This window comes from Somniosus microcephalus, chromosome 14, assembly GCF_052327205.1.
Source record: "Somniosus microcephalus isolate GS21.2 chromosome 14, FLI_Smic_1.0, whole genome shotgun sequence".
Classification (NCBI taxonomy): Eukaryota; Metazoa; Chordata; class Chondrichthyes; order Squaliformes; family Somniosidae; genus Somniosus; species Somniosus microcephalus.
This window is the reverse complement of record NC_141000.1, coordinates 112,333,019-112,349,703: the sequence shown is the minus strand read 5'-3', so window position 1 is coordinate 112,349,703 and position 16,685 is coordinate 112,333,019. Positions and strand designations below refer to the sequence as shown.

Below are 16,685 nucleotides of genomic sequence, written 5' to 3'. Positions count from 1 at the left end.
GCGGTCATTCAGCCCATCACATTCATGCATGCCCATTTATTCCCATTTCTTAACTTCCCCCCACCCTTTTAAAGTTTTATTTTTCAAATATTTATCCATTTTCCTTTTTAAAAGTGATTTTATAGTTTCTATTTGCACTGTTGTTTCTGATAGAACATTCCATGTCCTTGCAACCATCTGCCCAACATTACTTCTCCAAATCTCTTCATTCATTGGTGATGATCAACAGTTTTGCCCTCTAGTTAGTCACTTGCCGACTAGTGGAAATAGTTCATTTTCCGAATCATAGAATGGCTACAGCACAGAAGGAGGCCATTTGGCCCGTCGAGCCCGTGCCGATTCACTGCATCAAATCTTGTTATAATTCTAAACACCTCTATCAGATCTCCTTTGTTCTAATGAGAAGAGCCTAGTTTGTCTTGTCTCTCATGAACGAAACTTGGAAGTGTAGTAAACAGTGAGGAAGATAGTAATAGACTTCAAGAAGACATAGACAGGCTGGTGGAATGGGTTGACACAGGGCAGATGAAATTCAATGCAGAGAAATGTGAGGTGATACACTTTGGTAGGAAGAATGAGGAGAGACAATACACACTAAATGGTACAATTTTAAAGGGGGACCTGGGGGTGCTTGTGCACAAATCATTGAAGGTGCCAGGATAGGTTAACCAAGCAGTTAATAAAACATGAGATCGTGGGCTTTATAAATAGAGGCATAGGGTACAAAAGCCAGGAAGTTATGCTAAAACTGAAAAAACACTAGTCTGGCCCCAGCTGGAGTATTGTGTCCAATTCTGGGCACCACACTTTAGGAAGGACGTAAAGGCTTTGGAGAGGGTGCAGAAGAGATTTACTAGAATGGTTCCAGGGATGAGGGATTACAGTTACGTGGATAGACTGGGGAAGCTGGGGTTGTTTTCCTTAGAGTAGAGAAGGCTAAGAGAAGATTTGATAGAGGTGTTTAAAATCATGAAGGGTTTGGATAGAGTAAATAAAGAGAAGCTATTTCCAATGGCTGAAGAGTCGATAACCAGCGGGCACAGATTTAAGGTGATTGGCAAAAGAACCAGAGGTGACATGAGGAAAATCTTTTTTGTGCAACGAGTGGTTAGGATTTGGAAAGCACTGCCTGATAGGCTGGTGGATACAGATTCAATAGTAGCCTTCAAAAGGCAATTGGATAAATACTTGAAGGAGAAAAAATTTGCAGGGATATGGGGAAAGAGCGGGGGAGTGGGACTAACTGAATTGCTCTTCGAAAGAGCCGGCGCAGACTCGATGGGCCGAATGGCCTCCTTCTGTGCTGTACTGTTCTATGGTTCTACATTCAACGAGCTTGGACAGTTTAGGCTAGTTCCTGGTGTATGAGTGCAGCATAACCTTGCCCCTAATATGGCACTAACTGGCACTAGATTGGTACTCACTGAAATACATTGGCAAGTGTAAAAATGTCACAACGTTTCACTAACAGGAGTTCTTCTGAGATCTGAGTCGAGGAACATTGATGGGGAAGGTGAGAGGGAGTTTTATTCGGTGTCTAACCTGTGCAAAAGCTGATCTAAGAATCCGCTAGATGCTAACAGAGCACATCAAATGGAAACCTGTTCCATTCTCCCAACACTAACATTTTTAATAATAATGTTAACATTTTTAACCTCGACGAGCACAAAAAAGGTAAAAAGAAAATGAGTTTTTTTTATGTGAGGTGGCTCTCGCCCTTTCTCCAGATATAATTGGCCACCATCTTGGAACGGCCTCTGAAGGGATCAAGTATTAAATTAATTGGCTCATCTCAACCTCAAGCACTACAGATTTCAAAAGTGAACTGATATAGATATTTCTTTCTTATCACAAAGACCAAAAATTAGGATCTCCTGTTAAATTTCCGTTTAGCCAGAGTGTGACAACAAATGTTTTTCTCTCTCTTCTAGTTCAGTGTGGTTTCAGGGCAGTGCTTGGGAGGAAATTGTGCTTCCGACACCCAATACAGTTTATAAATATAACCCCAAAGAAGATATAAATAGTGAAGCACGAACCTGGCAGTTATGCTAGATTCGTGCCCTCCAGTGCCGATCCCACCAGAGGATAAGAGGTCAGTGGGAGTGCACCTTGTTTGTATGGGGCTGGCAGATGTCTGTGCCACTGAGTGCATCCTGGATGCCAACCAGCCCTATGCTGCCAGAAACTCTGGTGCCTACTGCCACTTGGGAGGGTGCCCGGTTCCCCACCCCAAACTGGAGAATTCCTTTTACCTTTCTGCCTCCTTTTGTAAGGGGGGCCAATACTAACTTCTAAAAAATTCATTCACGGGATGTGGGTGTCGCTGGCAAGGCCAACATTTATTGCCCATCCCTAATTGCCCTCGAGACGGTGGTGGTGAGCCACCGCCTTGGAATACAACTGAGTGGCTTGCTAGGCCATTTCAGGGGGCAGTTGAGAGTCAAGCATGTTGGTGTGGGACTGGAGTCGCATATCGGCCAGACCGGGTAAGGACAGCAGATTTCCATTCTGAAAGGACATTAGTGAACCAGATGGATTTTTGCAACAATCGGGTAAATGCATGATCAGCATTACTGACACTAGCTTTTTAGTCCAGATTTATTTAATCATTTGAATTTAAATTCCCCAGCTGGTGGGATTTGAACTCGCAATCTCTGGATTATTAGTACAGGCCTCTGGATTACTAGTCCAGCAACATAACCACTATGCTACTGTACCGACTTGTGCTCTTCTGGAGACCACATACCTCCTCTCACTGGGCGAACTGTCGTCCAACCTTGTTGTGTCTGGTCCCACTGAGCTCAGTGGACTGGGAACTCCCAGCCTAGGGGAGTCCTTGCCCTCTGCCCTGTCCCAGATCCTCCCCCCCACCTTTGCATCATTTGCCTTCTGAGGGGTGTGTGGAGGATCTGCCTCTTTACAAGGCTGAATGGAAGCTCCCAGCATGGGCCGGGACCCAACATATTCAGGACCTGGCCTATTTCCAGGCCCTTCCGTTTTCCCCCCCCCCCCCCCCACCCCCACACACACTCCCTGGCAAGGGCTGCAGCAGGTGTGCACCGTGAAGGGTGAGCCCGATTACCTAGCATCCAAACTTGATTTCTGTTTACCACACATCCCCCTGACATTCTGTAATCTAGCTAAAAGTTTATTTGTGGATCTTGGTAATGAAAAATTATTCTGAACCCTTGTTTCATTATGTACTGTCCAGTTTTTAACGATGCTTAGAACAAAGAGCTGACGCTCAGTGTAGTCCAATATAGCACAGTTCAGTTCAGTATAAGAACACTAGATCATTGGATCACAGTTCAATTCATTCCACAACGTTTCTACACTGTTTATTTAATGTTAGTTGGATAGGGCCCACAATGATTTGGTAGGTCATAGCACTGGCATTTTATCCAAGAACCTGGGCTCACACTGAAATCAGGTTGATGCCTCTTCTGTGGTATCTGTGAAGGTCCTAAGATGAGGTAAAAGTCTCTTCCTCTAAAGTCCGAACTGAATGAATTGGGCAGTCTCAATCCGGTTCCAGTCGGCAAGGGCTGCAGCACAAAGTTGACCATAATTCAACACTAAACTGGTCATTCCACCCAGAGAAGCCTCCAGCCAGCTGTTGCGAATGTTCACATCACATGTGGCTCAGTGGGTGGCACTCTCGCCTCTGAGGCAGAAGGTTGTGGGTTCAAGTCCCCACTCCAGAGATTTGAGCAGAAAAATCTAGGCTGACACTCCAGTGCAGTGTTGAGGGAGTGCTGCATTGTCGGAGGTGCCGTCTTTCGGACGAGACGTTAAACCGAGGCCCCATTTACTCGCTTGGGGATATAAAAGATCCTGCGGCACTATTTTGAAGAAGAGCAGAGGAGTTCTGGTGTCCTGGCCAATATCTATCGCTCGATCAACATCACTAAAACCGATTATCTGATCATTGCTGTTTGTGGGACCTTGCTGTGCGCAAATTGTCTGCTCCGTTTCCGACATTACAACAGCGACTACACTTAACAAAAAGCACTTCATTGGCTGTAAAGCGATTTGGGACGTCCTGAGGTTGTGAAAGGCGCTATATAAATGCAAGCCTTTTTTCTAGAGTACGGAGTGCTTCTCTGTGGTTGTAGACGGCTCTTTGCTCTGCATTTGGCCAAACCATTTCAAGCTGCCAATGCTTGACCTTGACACTGGGTGCCTGAACTGGAAAGGTGTTGTGTTTCATGCAGTTTTTAGCACAAAAATACCTATTTCCCCAAAAAAGAAAAATTTGATAAAGGAAACATTTCCCCACCACCAGCCCATTCTCAGAGATACTTCTATTTTAAAAACTTCTCATGCTCATTTTAATATATCACTGCAAAACTAATACTTGCTAATTCAATTCCAGAAAATTCTAGCCTACTGTGAAGAGCTCATTAATTTAGCAATGGGAGATTACAAGAGAGAATATAACAACGATGTGAAGCTGCACCACTTTGCCCGGGAGAAGTTTACAGAGTGGTATAAGAAGCTGGATGAAGTGAAAATAAAGCGTAAGTATATTAGCATTATTTTTATTTTTTTGCCCCCTTTAAATGTATTTTTTTTCTTCATGCTCTTTCGGACAGCCATGTTCTCCCTGACAGATCAAACGACGGGCAGGAAAAGGCCAGCTGCTCCTCCAAGCCTGCCCTACAACTCATGACGGCCGGAGGTCACGATTAAACATGTCCCACCCACCCCCAACCCCTGCAGCCATGTAATCTTCTGGGAGAGGCTAATAAACAGAGGAAAAAACCCAGAGAAGGGGGAAAAAATCTGGAAAATTCCTCTCCGACCCCCTCAAGCAATCGAGACCAGTCCAGATTAGATGGACCAAGTCTTATCCATAAAGACACTCGCCTTCTATACACTGTGACAGCGTCAGCCATGGCTCAGTGGGCAGCACACTCGCCTCTGAGTCAGAAGGTTGTGGGTTCAAAGTCCCACTCCAGGGACTCGAGCACATAAAGCTAGGCTGACACTCCAGCGCAGTGTTGAGGGAGTGCCGCACTGTCGGAGGTGCTGTCTTTCGTATGAGACGTTAAACCGAGGTCCTGTCTGCTCTCTCAGGTGGACATAAAAGATCCCACGGCACTATTTCGAAGAAGAGCAGCTGAGTTATCCAACCATCATAACAAAAACAGATGATCTGGTCATTATCACATGGCTGTTTGTGGGACCTGGCTGTGCGCAAATTGGCTGCTGCGTTTCCCACATTACAACAGTGACTACACTTCAAGTAGTACTCCATGGCTGTAAAGTACTTTGAGATGTCTGGTGGTTGTGAAAGGCGCTATATAAATGCAAGTCTTTTTCTTTGCCCCAGTCAAGAACCGGTCCAGATTCCTCTTGATGCCATCACCCTGTTCCCTTCCTCTGAGCATTTACAATTACAAAAGAAAGCCCAAACACAGGAACTCTTCACACATGCGCTATGCAAAGTCACTCCACATAGGCCGGGAATGTCCCCGGAGCTGCTCCTGCTCCACCACCGTAACTTTGCCGAAGCGCAGTGGAAACCACGGAAACGGATTTGCGTCACACCTCCGGTGAAGTCACGGCGGAGGAGTGGGAGTCAGCTCTGAGGAAATTCTGGCTATAGTGACCAAGGAAATGATCACTGCCCCCCCCCCCCCCCCCCCCCTCATGTTGTACCGTTTCACATCAAGAACGGCTACAGAATGACCTGAATAGCTGAAGTTTCTCCACTCTGTTTTGTTTGTGTTTGTGTTCAGTCAATGAGGACGCAATCGAAATGGTCAAATATCACGAACAATACTCTAAAGGGAGAGAGCTGCCCGGATTCACAAAGTACAGAGTTTTCGAAGCTATTATCAGAGACCAGATTCTGGCGTTACAGGAGCCTTCCCTTGAAATGATGAAAGAATTTTCAGGTAAAACATGAAATACATAGACTGCACAATATGAAAAGGTACTCTAAACAAAAGGCGGAACAAACAAAATCGACGGTTTGTGTGGTTGCCTCAGCAGTTTGCGGCTTTCTGAAAGTAGCAGAATTTAAGGCCCCTGAAATCACGTCGTGGGATTCTAGTATACGAATGCTTACCGCACTTGTCTGAAACTCCTCTTTCTGCTAACAAAGATAATAATCTGATTCAAATAAAGGGAAAACTCAATAATTGAGTGTTGGGGGAAATCTTTATTAATGCCTCTGTCACCTCCAGACTTCACTAGTTCAACACTTTCCTTGCTGGCCTCCATCCTCTACCTTTCATAACCTCCAACTTGTCCAAACCTCTGTCTCATGTATCCTGGGTACAGTAGAGCAATGGTTAAGATACTGGACGAGTAATCCACGTGCCCAGTAGAACAAGAGTTCCAATCCCACTGTGGCAGATTGAGAATTTTAATTAAGTTTATTTAAAAAATCTAGAAATAGAAAGTGGGTATCAATGAAAGCTGTCATATTGTCATTAAGTTTTTTTTAAAAACTGGCTCGCTCATCTCCTTTAGGGAAGGAAACCTGCCGTCCTCGCCCTGTCTGGCCTGTATGTGACTCCAGTCCCACACCAATGTGGTTCACACTTAGCCGCCCTCTGAATTGGCCGAGTAAGCCTCTGTTGTATCAAACTGTTCACATGGACTGCAGCAGTTCAAGAAGAGGATCCACCTTCTCAGGGCAACTAGAGATGGGCAGTACCTACCAGCCTTGCAAGTGATGCCCACATCTCGATGATGCACTAAAAAAAATCCTGTTACAAAAGACGTAGGAGCAGGCCTGCTCTGCCATTCAATAAGATCATGGCTGATCTGATCTTGGCCTCAACTCCACTTCTCTGCCCGCTCCCCATAACCCTTGACTCCCTTACCTTCTGCATTAAGCCCTGCTCGCCCATCACCTCACTGACTTACATTGGCTCCCCATTGCTCAGCAACTCAACTTTGAAATTCTTTGCTGCTTTACATCCCTCAGTGGTCTTCCCTCACCCTATCTCTGTAGTCTCCTCCGACTGTATATCCCTTCAACCCAAGCTCTTCAATCCTCTGACTGGCCTGTAATGCATCCCTCCACCCTTCACCCCAGCTTTGGCCCTACACTCTGGAATGGCCTCGCTAAACCCCTCCCCCTTCCACTTCTTTCAAAAGCCACCTCTTCACCTCGGATGAGAGGGTTGCCCTATGAGGAGGGATTGTGTAGAATGGGCCTATACTCTCTGGAGTTTAGAAGAATGAGAGGTGATCTCATTGAAACATACAAGATTCTGAGGGAGATTGACAGGGTAGATGCTGAGAGGTTGTTTCCCCTGGCTGGAGAGTCTAGAACCAGGGGGCATAGTCTCAGGATAAGGGGTCGGCCATTTAAGACTGAGATGAGGAGGAATTTCTTCACTCAGAGAGGGTTGTGAATCTTTGGAATTCTCGGCCCCAGAGGGCTGTGGATGCTGAGTCATTGAGTATATTCAAGGCTGAGATTGATAGATTTTTGGACTCTAGGGGAATCGAGGGATATGGGGATCGGGCGGGAAAGTGGAGATGAGGGCGAAGTTCAGCCATGGTCTTCTTGAATGGCAGAGCAGGCTCGAGGGGCCTTGTGGCCTACTCCTGCTCCCAATTCTTATATTCAACCAAGCTTTTGGTCACCCCTCCTAAATACTTTCCAGACGTGACATCGATTTTCCTAACACCTGTCCATGAAGCTCCTTGGGACATTACTTACATTATATAAGTGAAAGATGTTGTTTAATTTGTACTGAAGCATTGTTTCATATATATTCATGCTCCTCTAATGTAGTGTTTTTCATTCTCCATCAAATAATTTACGTTTTTGATAGTTGTGTTTTGTAACTAAGTCATGTTTCGTAACTAAGTGTAATCCAGTTATTTCTTGTTCTCTTCTTACAGATAAAGTTGAGACAGTGTTTAACATGTTGGCAATTCAACACTTTCATGGTTTCCCAGTTTTAGTCAATGAAGTTCAGGTATGTAACACTAACTGCTAACTCATGTGAGGTTGTTTCAATGGTGGACTGACTGTACACATAACGATCCATCGCAGCCACTTCGTTCTTTGATCTGCCCAAGGTTTTGGTCCTCAGTCAGACTGCTGGGAGGCAAATTTAGTCCTTGTTCAGACGGTCAGGATATGTGCTGATGCTTGTTTTGAAGTCCATGGTTGGATTACTAGGAGGCATGGTGGGTTCCCAGTTAGCTGGCCTTTTGGCATACTTAGTTGGATTATTAGGAGGTGTGCTGAAGCACTGAAGCAAGGAATCTCTTCCTAGCCAATTTATTCCCCCCTTTTTCCCCCCGGAGCAGTCCTGCCAAGATTGTCAACCTCGGAAAAAGCCCAAGTATGAATGATAGTTGGAACTGAATGGAAAGAAAAATCAGACAGGGTGTACAAAGAGTGGTTGTTCGGCTACCAGCAGTTTCCTGCCTAGTGGTGTAACTTCAAATCTACCCATCTCCTCCTAATTCTACGCTTTTAAAACGGTAGCAACCAACCAATTGCCGTTTTATACACATCTAGCATGCTGGATGTAGGGTGGATGGGTGAACGTGACTCTCCCCAAGACGAGTTCTGAACTACTGGGGATGATGCCGAACAGGACCTCACTACGGTTCCGCAGAACAGAATGGACAATTCAATGAGTCACTGAGCTTCTTTTGGCTTTGTTTGCAAGGGCCCCAAAATTTGGACAATTGCAAAGCCAAACTTAGGGCTGCCATGTTCCCAGCACAATGAACTATTAGCAAGTCGGGTACATTGGCATCCACGCATCAGATGGCATCCTCTAAACCTCTTCCACTAGACCACTGAGATTAACCAATTAAAATCTCCGAATACTTGTACTAACTACCAAAGAAGGACAGCCTGAGGCTGTTGGGTGCTATTGAGATTTTATCTCCTAATTGCTGCATTTTTGAATATCAGAATTGTCTTTTCTATTTTACACAGATAAAAATTGCTGAAATCTGTCAGAAAATGGAAAACAAGGCGGAGCATATGATTACGACAAACTTTAAAATGGAGGGAATGGTCTATGCACCAGACACAATGTACAGCTACAAACTAATGGAATTTCAGTCACTATCTCAAAAAAAGGGGAGCAACTCAACAGCGAACTCAAACCTTGATGCCCAGTCAATGGTCGCTCATTTACAAACCTATTATCAGGTGAGATCTCGAGAGCACAGTGAACTGAAATTAGTAACATTATGTTCATTAACTCTGTTGCAGAAGAACTGGCTAGGAATGGGAGTTAAAGGGTTAAGTGTGGGCAGAAACTTTCAAATGTTTCAGAAAGTCACCCAAGTAACCTGACCATTTTGTTCGACTGTGGGAGGGTAGCATGACTGAACCTGTACGGCTTGCCCCACACTCGTATTGTATAAAAGGATAGGACGTGCATTTATATAGCGCCTTTCATGGCCTTCAGGACATAAGAAATAGGAGCAGGAATAGGCCACTTGGCCCCTCGAGCCTGCTCCGTCATTCAATAAGATCATGGCTGATCTTGGGCTCAAAGCCACTTCCCCGCCCGCTCCCCATAACCCTTCACTCCCTTATCTTGCAAAAATCTGTCTATCTCCACCTTTAAATGTATTTAATGACCCAGCCTCCACGGCTCTCTGGGGCAGAGAATTCCACAGATTTACGACCCTCTGAGAGAAGAAATTCCTCCTCATCTCAGTTCTAAAAGGGCGACCCTTTATTCTAAAACTGTGCCCCCGAGTTCTGGATTTCCCCACGAGGGGAAACATCCTCTCTGCATCTACCTTGTCGAGCCCCCTCAGTATCTTATGTTTCGATAAGATCACCTCTCATTCTTCTAAATTCCAATGAGTATAGGCCCAGCCTGCTCAACCTTTCGTCATAAGTCAACCAGCTCATCTCAGGAATCAACCAAGTGAATCGTCTCCGAACTGCCTCCAATGCAAGTATATCCCTCCTTAAATAAGGAGACCAAAACTGTACGCAGTACTCCAGGTGTGGTCTCACCAATACCCTGTACAGTTGTAGCAGGACTTCCCTACTTTTATACTCCAACCCCCTTACAATAAAGGCCAACATTCCATTTGCCTTTTTGATTACTTGCTGTACCTGCATGCTAACTTTTTGTGTTTCATGCACAAGGACCCCCAGGTCCCTCTGAACTGTAGCATTTTGTAATCTCTCTCCATTTAATGACATCCCAAAACTCTTTTTCCAGCCAATAAAGTACTTCAGAAGCGCAGTCGCTGTTGTATTGTAGGGAAACGCGGCAGCCAATTTGTGCACAGTAAGGTCCCGTAAACAGCAATAAAAGCATGTTCATTTGCAAAAGTGCAGTCTGCCTGATGCAACATAGCTGCAGCTAGGTCAGTCATCAACCCATCAACTTTTTGATGAGATGGAGCTAAGGAAAAGCCAATAGCAATCACCCTGACAGTCCTGCGACCGAGATTGTCTTAAAGCTGCAATGACACCTAAATTGAATGTCACTGTGATGTATTTTATGATTTAGTTCTCTTGACACAGAGCTTCACGCACTAGGACGCATATTACAAATTTGGGCACATGCTCCACATGATTGCTGATGGTGAAAATTGATGCCATTGACACAAGTACCATTTTGATGAAAGTACAATTTACAAGCCTTTAACTGCCCTCAGCTCAAATTGGAAATGTTTTATATTACAGTATAGTATCCACTGACTAGCTAGTAATATCTAGTTTCACTACCAGATTGTCTTTACTTAAAAGTCTCAGTTCAGTTAAAGTCAAGTCACTTTATAGAAACATAGAAGCAGGAGTAGGCCATTCGGCCCTTCGAGCCTGCTCCGCCATTCAATATGATCATGGCTGATCCTCTATCTCTACCATATTCCCGCTCTCTCCCCATACCCCTTGATGTCTTTTGCGTCTAGAAATCAATCTATCTCCTTCTTAAATATATTCAGTGACTTGGCCTCCACAGCCTTCTGTGGTAGAGAATTCCACAGGATCACCACCCTCTGAGTGAAGAAATTTCTCCTCATCTCAGTCCTAAATGTCTTACCCCGTATCCTGAGACTGTGACCCCTCGTTCTAGACTCCCCCAGCCAGGGGAAACATCCTCCCTGCATCCAGTCTGTCTAGCCCTGTCAGAATTTTATACGTTTCAATGAGATCCCCTCTCATTCTTCTAAACTCTAGTGAACACAGGCCTAGTCGACCCAATCTCTCCTCATACAACAGTCCTGCCATCCCAGGAATCAGTCTGGTGAACCTTCGCTGCACTCCCTCTATGGCAAGTATATCCTTTCTTAGGTAAGGAGACCAAAACTGCACACCGTACTCCAGGTGTCGTCTCATCAAGGCTCTGTACAACTGTAGTAAGACATCCTTGCTTCTGTACTCAAATCCTCTTGCAATGAAGGCCAACATACCATTTGCCTTCCTAACTGCTTGCTGCACCTGCAAGTTTGCTTTCAGTGACTGGTGTACAAGGACACCCAGGTCCCTCTGTACATCAACATTTCCCAACCTATCACCATTTAAATAATACTCTGCCTTTCTGTTTTTCCTACCTAAGTGGATAACTTCACATTTATCCACATTATACTGCATCTGCCATGTATTTGCCCATTCACTCAACTTGTCTAAATCGCCTTGAAGCCTCTTTGCATCCTCCACACAACTCGCAGTCCCACCAAGTTTCGTGTCGTCAGCAAACTTGGAAATATTACATTTGGTTCCCTCATCCAAATCATTGATATATATTGTGAATAGCTGGGGCCCAAGCACTGATCCCTGCGGTACCCCACTAGTCACCACCTGCCACCCCGAAAAAGACCCATTTATTCCTACTCTCTGTTTCCTGTCTGTTAACCAATTTTCAATCCATGCCAGTATATTACCCCCAATCCCATGTGCTTTAATTTTGCACACTAACCTCTTATGTGGGACTTTATCAAAGACCTTTTGACTTTGTCTAATCCTGTTGATATTTTCTAAGTGTCCTGTTATCACATCCTTTATAATAGACTCTAGCATTAGATGTTAGGCTAACTGGTCTGTAGTTCCCGGTTTTCTCTCTCCTTTTTTTAAATAGTGGGGTTACATTTGCCACCCTCCAATCTGCAGGAGCTGTTCCATAATCTATAGAATTTTGGAAGATGACAACCAATGCATCCACTATTTCCATGGCTACCTCTTTTAGTACTCTGGGGATTTATCGGCTTTCAGTCCCATTAATTTCTCCAGCACTTTTTTTTACTACAGGAGACTTTGGTTTATCCGGAGGTTGTATATCCGGAAACCTCGATCTACCAGCAGAAATCAGGAGCCGTTTTGTTAGGTTTTTTTCTTCTCGTGGCTTTTTTTTCCAACAGTCAGGCTCTGGAAAGTCTCTCTGAAGCTGTTGCTAAGCTACAGAGACGCTTCCAAGGTACGGGCCGACTGTTTAGAAGCTGTTGCTAAGCAACAGTGTTTGTTGTCAGATACGGAGATGAAAACCTCCCTATGCTTCAACATTAACGCTGGTATGTCCGGCAGTTTTGATAGATCGGCAACAGCTCGGTCCCGTCGGTGCCGGATATCACAAAGTTTCCTGTAAAACTAATTTCCTTTAATTCCTCCTTCTCACTAGATCCTTGGTCCCCTAGCATTTCTGTGAAGTTATTTGTGTCCTCTTCTGTGAAGACAGGACCGAAGTATTTGTTTAGAACCAAAGTATTTGTTTATGGGTCATTTTTTGTTGGGAAAGCGAGAGTTAATCTTTAAACTGTGCGGGTCTGCCGAGTATTGTTTGAGCATTTACCTTCCTTTTAAATCCTCAGATTGCTATAGATCGATTGGTCCAAATGGTTCCCATGGTGCTGAGATATTTCCTTCTCCAAGAATTGTCTGACCAGTTCAAGGTGGAGTTGGCTCAGTTATTCCACAGTAAGGATGTGGACGCTCTCCTTCACGAGGGGGATGATATTGTAGAAAAACGAAGAGCTTTGAAGGACACCCTGGATCGGTTGACCAAAGCACGGACTCTTCTGATGAGCTATTAAGTTTTTTTTTACTTCACACGGACAGCATGAGAGGGGCAGTGACGTATTAAGGTGGTGCCGTGATGTAGATTGGGGCATCAACACACAGCACCTGGGGGTGGGAGGAGAGACATAGTCCTGAATTCCCAATCTCGGCTACGCTGTGTGTGAAGCTCCTGAGCAAGGCCGGTGTTAGATCGGGTAATTAATTTCAGTGGACCACACTGATCTGAGGTCAACACACTAAAATAAAAGTTTGCGAGTCCGGTGGTAAGTTTTAAATAGTCGATTTATTGCATCACTTGATTTACACTGTTTGACTTCCTTCAGCAACTGACATCATGTTCAAAATGGCTGGTTTTTATACAGCAGCAGATGTACCCGCCCCCTTTATTACCATTGGCTCAGCAGCATGCATACAGAGCTATGGTTGGTTCAGCTACATCGCACTGATTGGATCTCTGATACATCACTCATTCCTTTGTTCTCTAGTTAAGCTAAATCAGCACTTTCAATGTTAAGCTAAATCAGCACTTTCATTGTTCTCAGTTTTTAAGTCAGCCGATGTGACGTTACCAGCTGTGATTGGATCTGATACATCACACCATCCTTTGACACGTGGTCAGCTTAAGCATAATCAGATTTCTTTAAGTCATTAGATTTTAATCATATTAAAATCTATGTTATATATATAATATATATATATATTCCCTAACACTCCCTCCTTTGATTCTTTCAAAAATTGAATCATAAAATAGTCAGATTAAAAATATAATCAATCATTGCTGTGTTTTGCCACTGTCCGGATCAGTGGCTTTTGCACAAATTTACATCAACCAGGATTTTACATGGCCACAGTAAAAGCCTGGTTTTAATAAGTTAATTGATTTCATGATCTTAAATTAATTAGTGCATCTTAAAAAGTGGGAGGAGCTCCCCTCAGCTTATGGCTTTGGCTTTGAAAAATACATTCAGGTAAAAATTAAAAAGTAAAAAAAGGTAGAAAAATTATAAAAAGTAGAAAAAGGTACAAAACAATCTAGCAGCTAAATATAACATGCCCCTTTAAGATGTAAAAACAGTCTGCGCCGACCTGCAAGGCGTCTTGCCCGCAGGGCAGCAGCCGCCTGGTGGCAAGCACATTTAATCAACAGAAACACACAATTTGATCCCCATCCTGTTGTACAAGGCCTCCCTCTTATCTTTCTGAGGAATGTTTTGTCAAGATTCTTCAAGGGCATTTTATGGCTTCGTGGCTCCTTGTTATCTAGCAGGTGCTATCCTCCATGTTTCCTTGCATTTTACCATTCCCTTACCATTTATTCGACCTTGCTGGCATTTATGCTATCTTTTTCCACTTGCCTGTTGTCAGTCCCTGGCCTAAGAATTAAAACCCATCTTTGAATCTAACAGCTATTTCTTACAATTCCCTTCTTTGAGAAGGAAATACTTCTCACAATCGGCTCTTGACTAATCTAGCTAGCTCTTATTGCTCTCTCAACTTGGGCGTTAGTTAGTAGGGAGTCTTGAAGATTTCTCCCTTCCTTACAGTCCATTCCTTTGGGGGGGAGGAGCAACCTCTGACCCCTTACTCAAATTCAATTCACTGTTCCGGTGTTCCAATTCTGCCCCGCCTGGGGTATCCTCTGTTTCTTCTATCTTTCCTGATGTTACCCCACCTGGGGTCTCCTCTATATTAATTCGGATCTTCTCTTTCGGTGTGCTCAATTAATTTGTTAGTGCTTGTCAGTCATGGGCATGAGTACCCAATTGGCTTATGTATCAAAGTCTTACTACACATGTTCCATATATCAAATACACTATCATTACAAGTTGGATAGCTACCAGAGCATGTGAAATAATATGAACCTAAGGGCGTGCTGATGTATTAAGCCCAATATCCCATCAATGTGAGTTGTCCCCTATGCTGTCAATTTCAATATCTATTCTCGTGTTGTCTTGCTCCAAAATTAATGCTTTAGGGAGGAGTTCAGTCGTATCATGAGCTCACTGAAACCCACCAACAACAGGGGAATGTCGTATCCGAGTATCCGAATTGTGCCACATAATTGTGTAGCTCATACTTAAAAACGTGTTGGTTGATGGGACAGGTCCTGTTAGACCCGTAAAGCATGGTAATTGCAGTAGTAGTGACACAGGAGGCACTGCCAAAATCACCTCATACTGGATTCGTACTGGTTTTTCCCACGCTCTGTTACCTACAAAACACAATTATTACAGTCACAGTTAAATTCAATCTTGCAATCATATCAAGCGACATTACAGTTTAACATCTAATCAACAAATCATGGATTTAAAAGATCCTCCAGATCTCTCTTACTTGTATCCATCTTGTGGATAATTCTTTACTAAACATGATTTTTCCTTGGCCCTCAATTGTACCAATCTAGATTCCATGTAACTCTCCACTTCAACTTCAATTTCAATCCCTCTAACAGGTACCAGTGTGTTTAACTCTATTCTGATTGTTTCATTAATTAGATAGTTTCTCGATGGAGTATGTGTCAATGCTTTAAAAGTTGTCTCGCTCTCCTGAGCCACATTAACCGTTTCATGTCTTGCTGTTGTCAAGTAACTGAGCATGTCTGAGACCCGTTCTTCAGTGCAGGTTCACCATACATTCCTGGATGGTAATTATTTCATACGTAACAAATCACATTTACACACTCATACCGGTATCTCAATATCATGCCACCCATGCCATCCGATACAAGCCTTTCTCGGGCTTTCAGGTATCTTATCGAAAGATTGTAGTCGTCTAATGGCTGAATACTTCTTCAAGGTCTTACTTGCTGCTATTTAAGCTTTGACCTGAGCTCTTGGCCCTCTGCCTGTAATCTGGCCACTTCAGCCTGCTTGATTTCAAGCTGATTTTTAGCAGTAACTAGCTCTACATTAATCTCTTCCATTTCTTTCTCCTGAAGTGCTCTTTCCTGTAGTTGTGCTTTCACTAATGCGGCTTTCTCAGCTATTAGGCTCTCTAAAAGCATAATCTATTGCTTAAAGTTATTCTCAAGATTCAACTTTTCTTTTTCCACGGTCTCTATTGTTACCTGACTTTTCTCAATGTTTTCCGAAAACTGCTTTAACCTGTCAACTTTTTCAAGTAAAGCATCTTCCTTCTCAGCTAGAAGGGAGGCAAGAGAATTTTCATTCTGCTTTGACTTCATTAATTTATTCTCCAAGTCTGAAACCAGTTCTTCCTTGGTCTGGCAATCTACCTGGAGATTTAGTAAGCGGTCGTTCAAATTATTTGTCTCAGATCATCGAGTTCAGACTGAGTTTTTTTTTCAGTTTTGCTTCTGCTCTTTTCAACTGCCTGAGAGCATTTTGCAAGTTCTCATTCAGTAGTGTAATTCTCCTGTTTCAATCTTACACTCTCAATCACTTTCCTTTAATTACATGTGGGATATGTGCATTCTGTCCTTCACTACCCCAATATTCTGTATTCGGTACACCTCTCGTCCTTGGGCTTGGGGTGCCATTATGGTATTACCAATACCAACCCTAGGAGCCCATTCAGTAGTGCCTTGGGCTTGGGGTGCCATTACGGTATTACCAATACCAGCCCTAGCAGCCCATTCAGTAGTGCCTTGGGCTTGGGGTGCCATTACGGTATTACCAATACCAACCCTAGGAGCCCATTCAGTAGTGCCTTGGGCTTGGGGTGCCATTACGGTATTACCAAT

The 16,685-nt window shown here is 43.8% G+C and overlaps 1 protein-coding gene across 1 annotated transcript in view; it reads left to right on the top strand.

Moving 5' to 3' along the window:
- LOC147107848 (interferon-induced GTP-binding protein Mx3-like) overlaps window positions 1-13,257 on the top strand; it is a 41,323-nt gene extending 28,066 nt beyond the window's left edge. The window contains exons 9-13 of the mRNA XM_086007201.1: window positions 4,376-4,520; window positions 5,745-5,903; window positions 7,873-7,949; window positions 8,930-9,148; window positions 12,775-13,257. Coding sequence (XP_085863327.1) covers window positions 4,376-4,520; window positions 5,745-5,903; window positions 7,873-7,949; window positions 8,930-9,148; window positions 12,775-12,996 — 822 coding nt within the window. The 3' untranslated portion in view covers window positions 12,997-13,257. The remainder of the gene's footprint in view (window positions 1-4,375; window positions 4,521-5,744; window positions 5,904-7,872; window positions 7,950-8,929; window positions 9,149-12,774) is intronic.
- The last annotated feature ends 3,428 nt before the right edge of the window (window positions 13,258-16,685 follow it).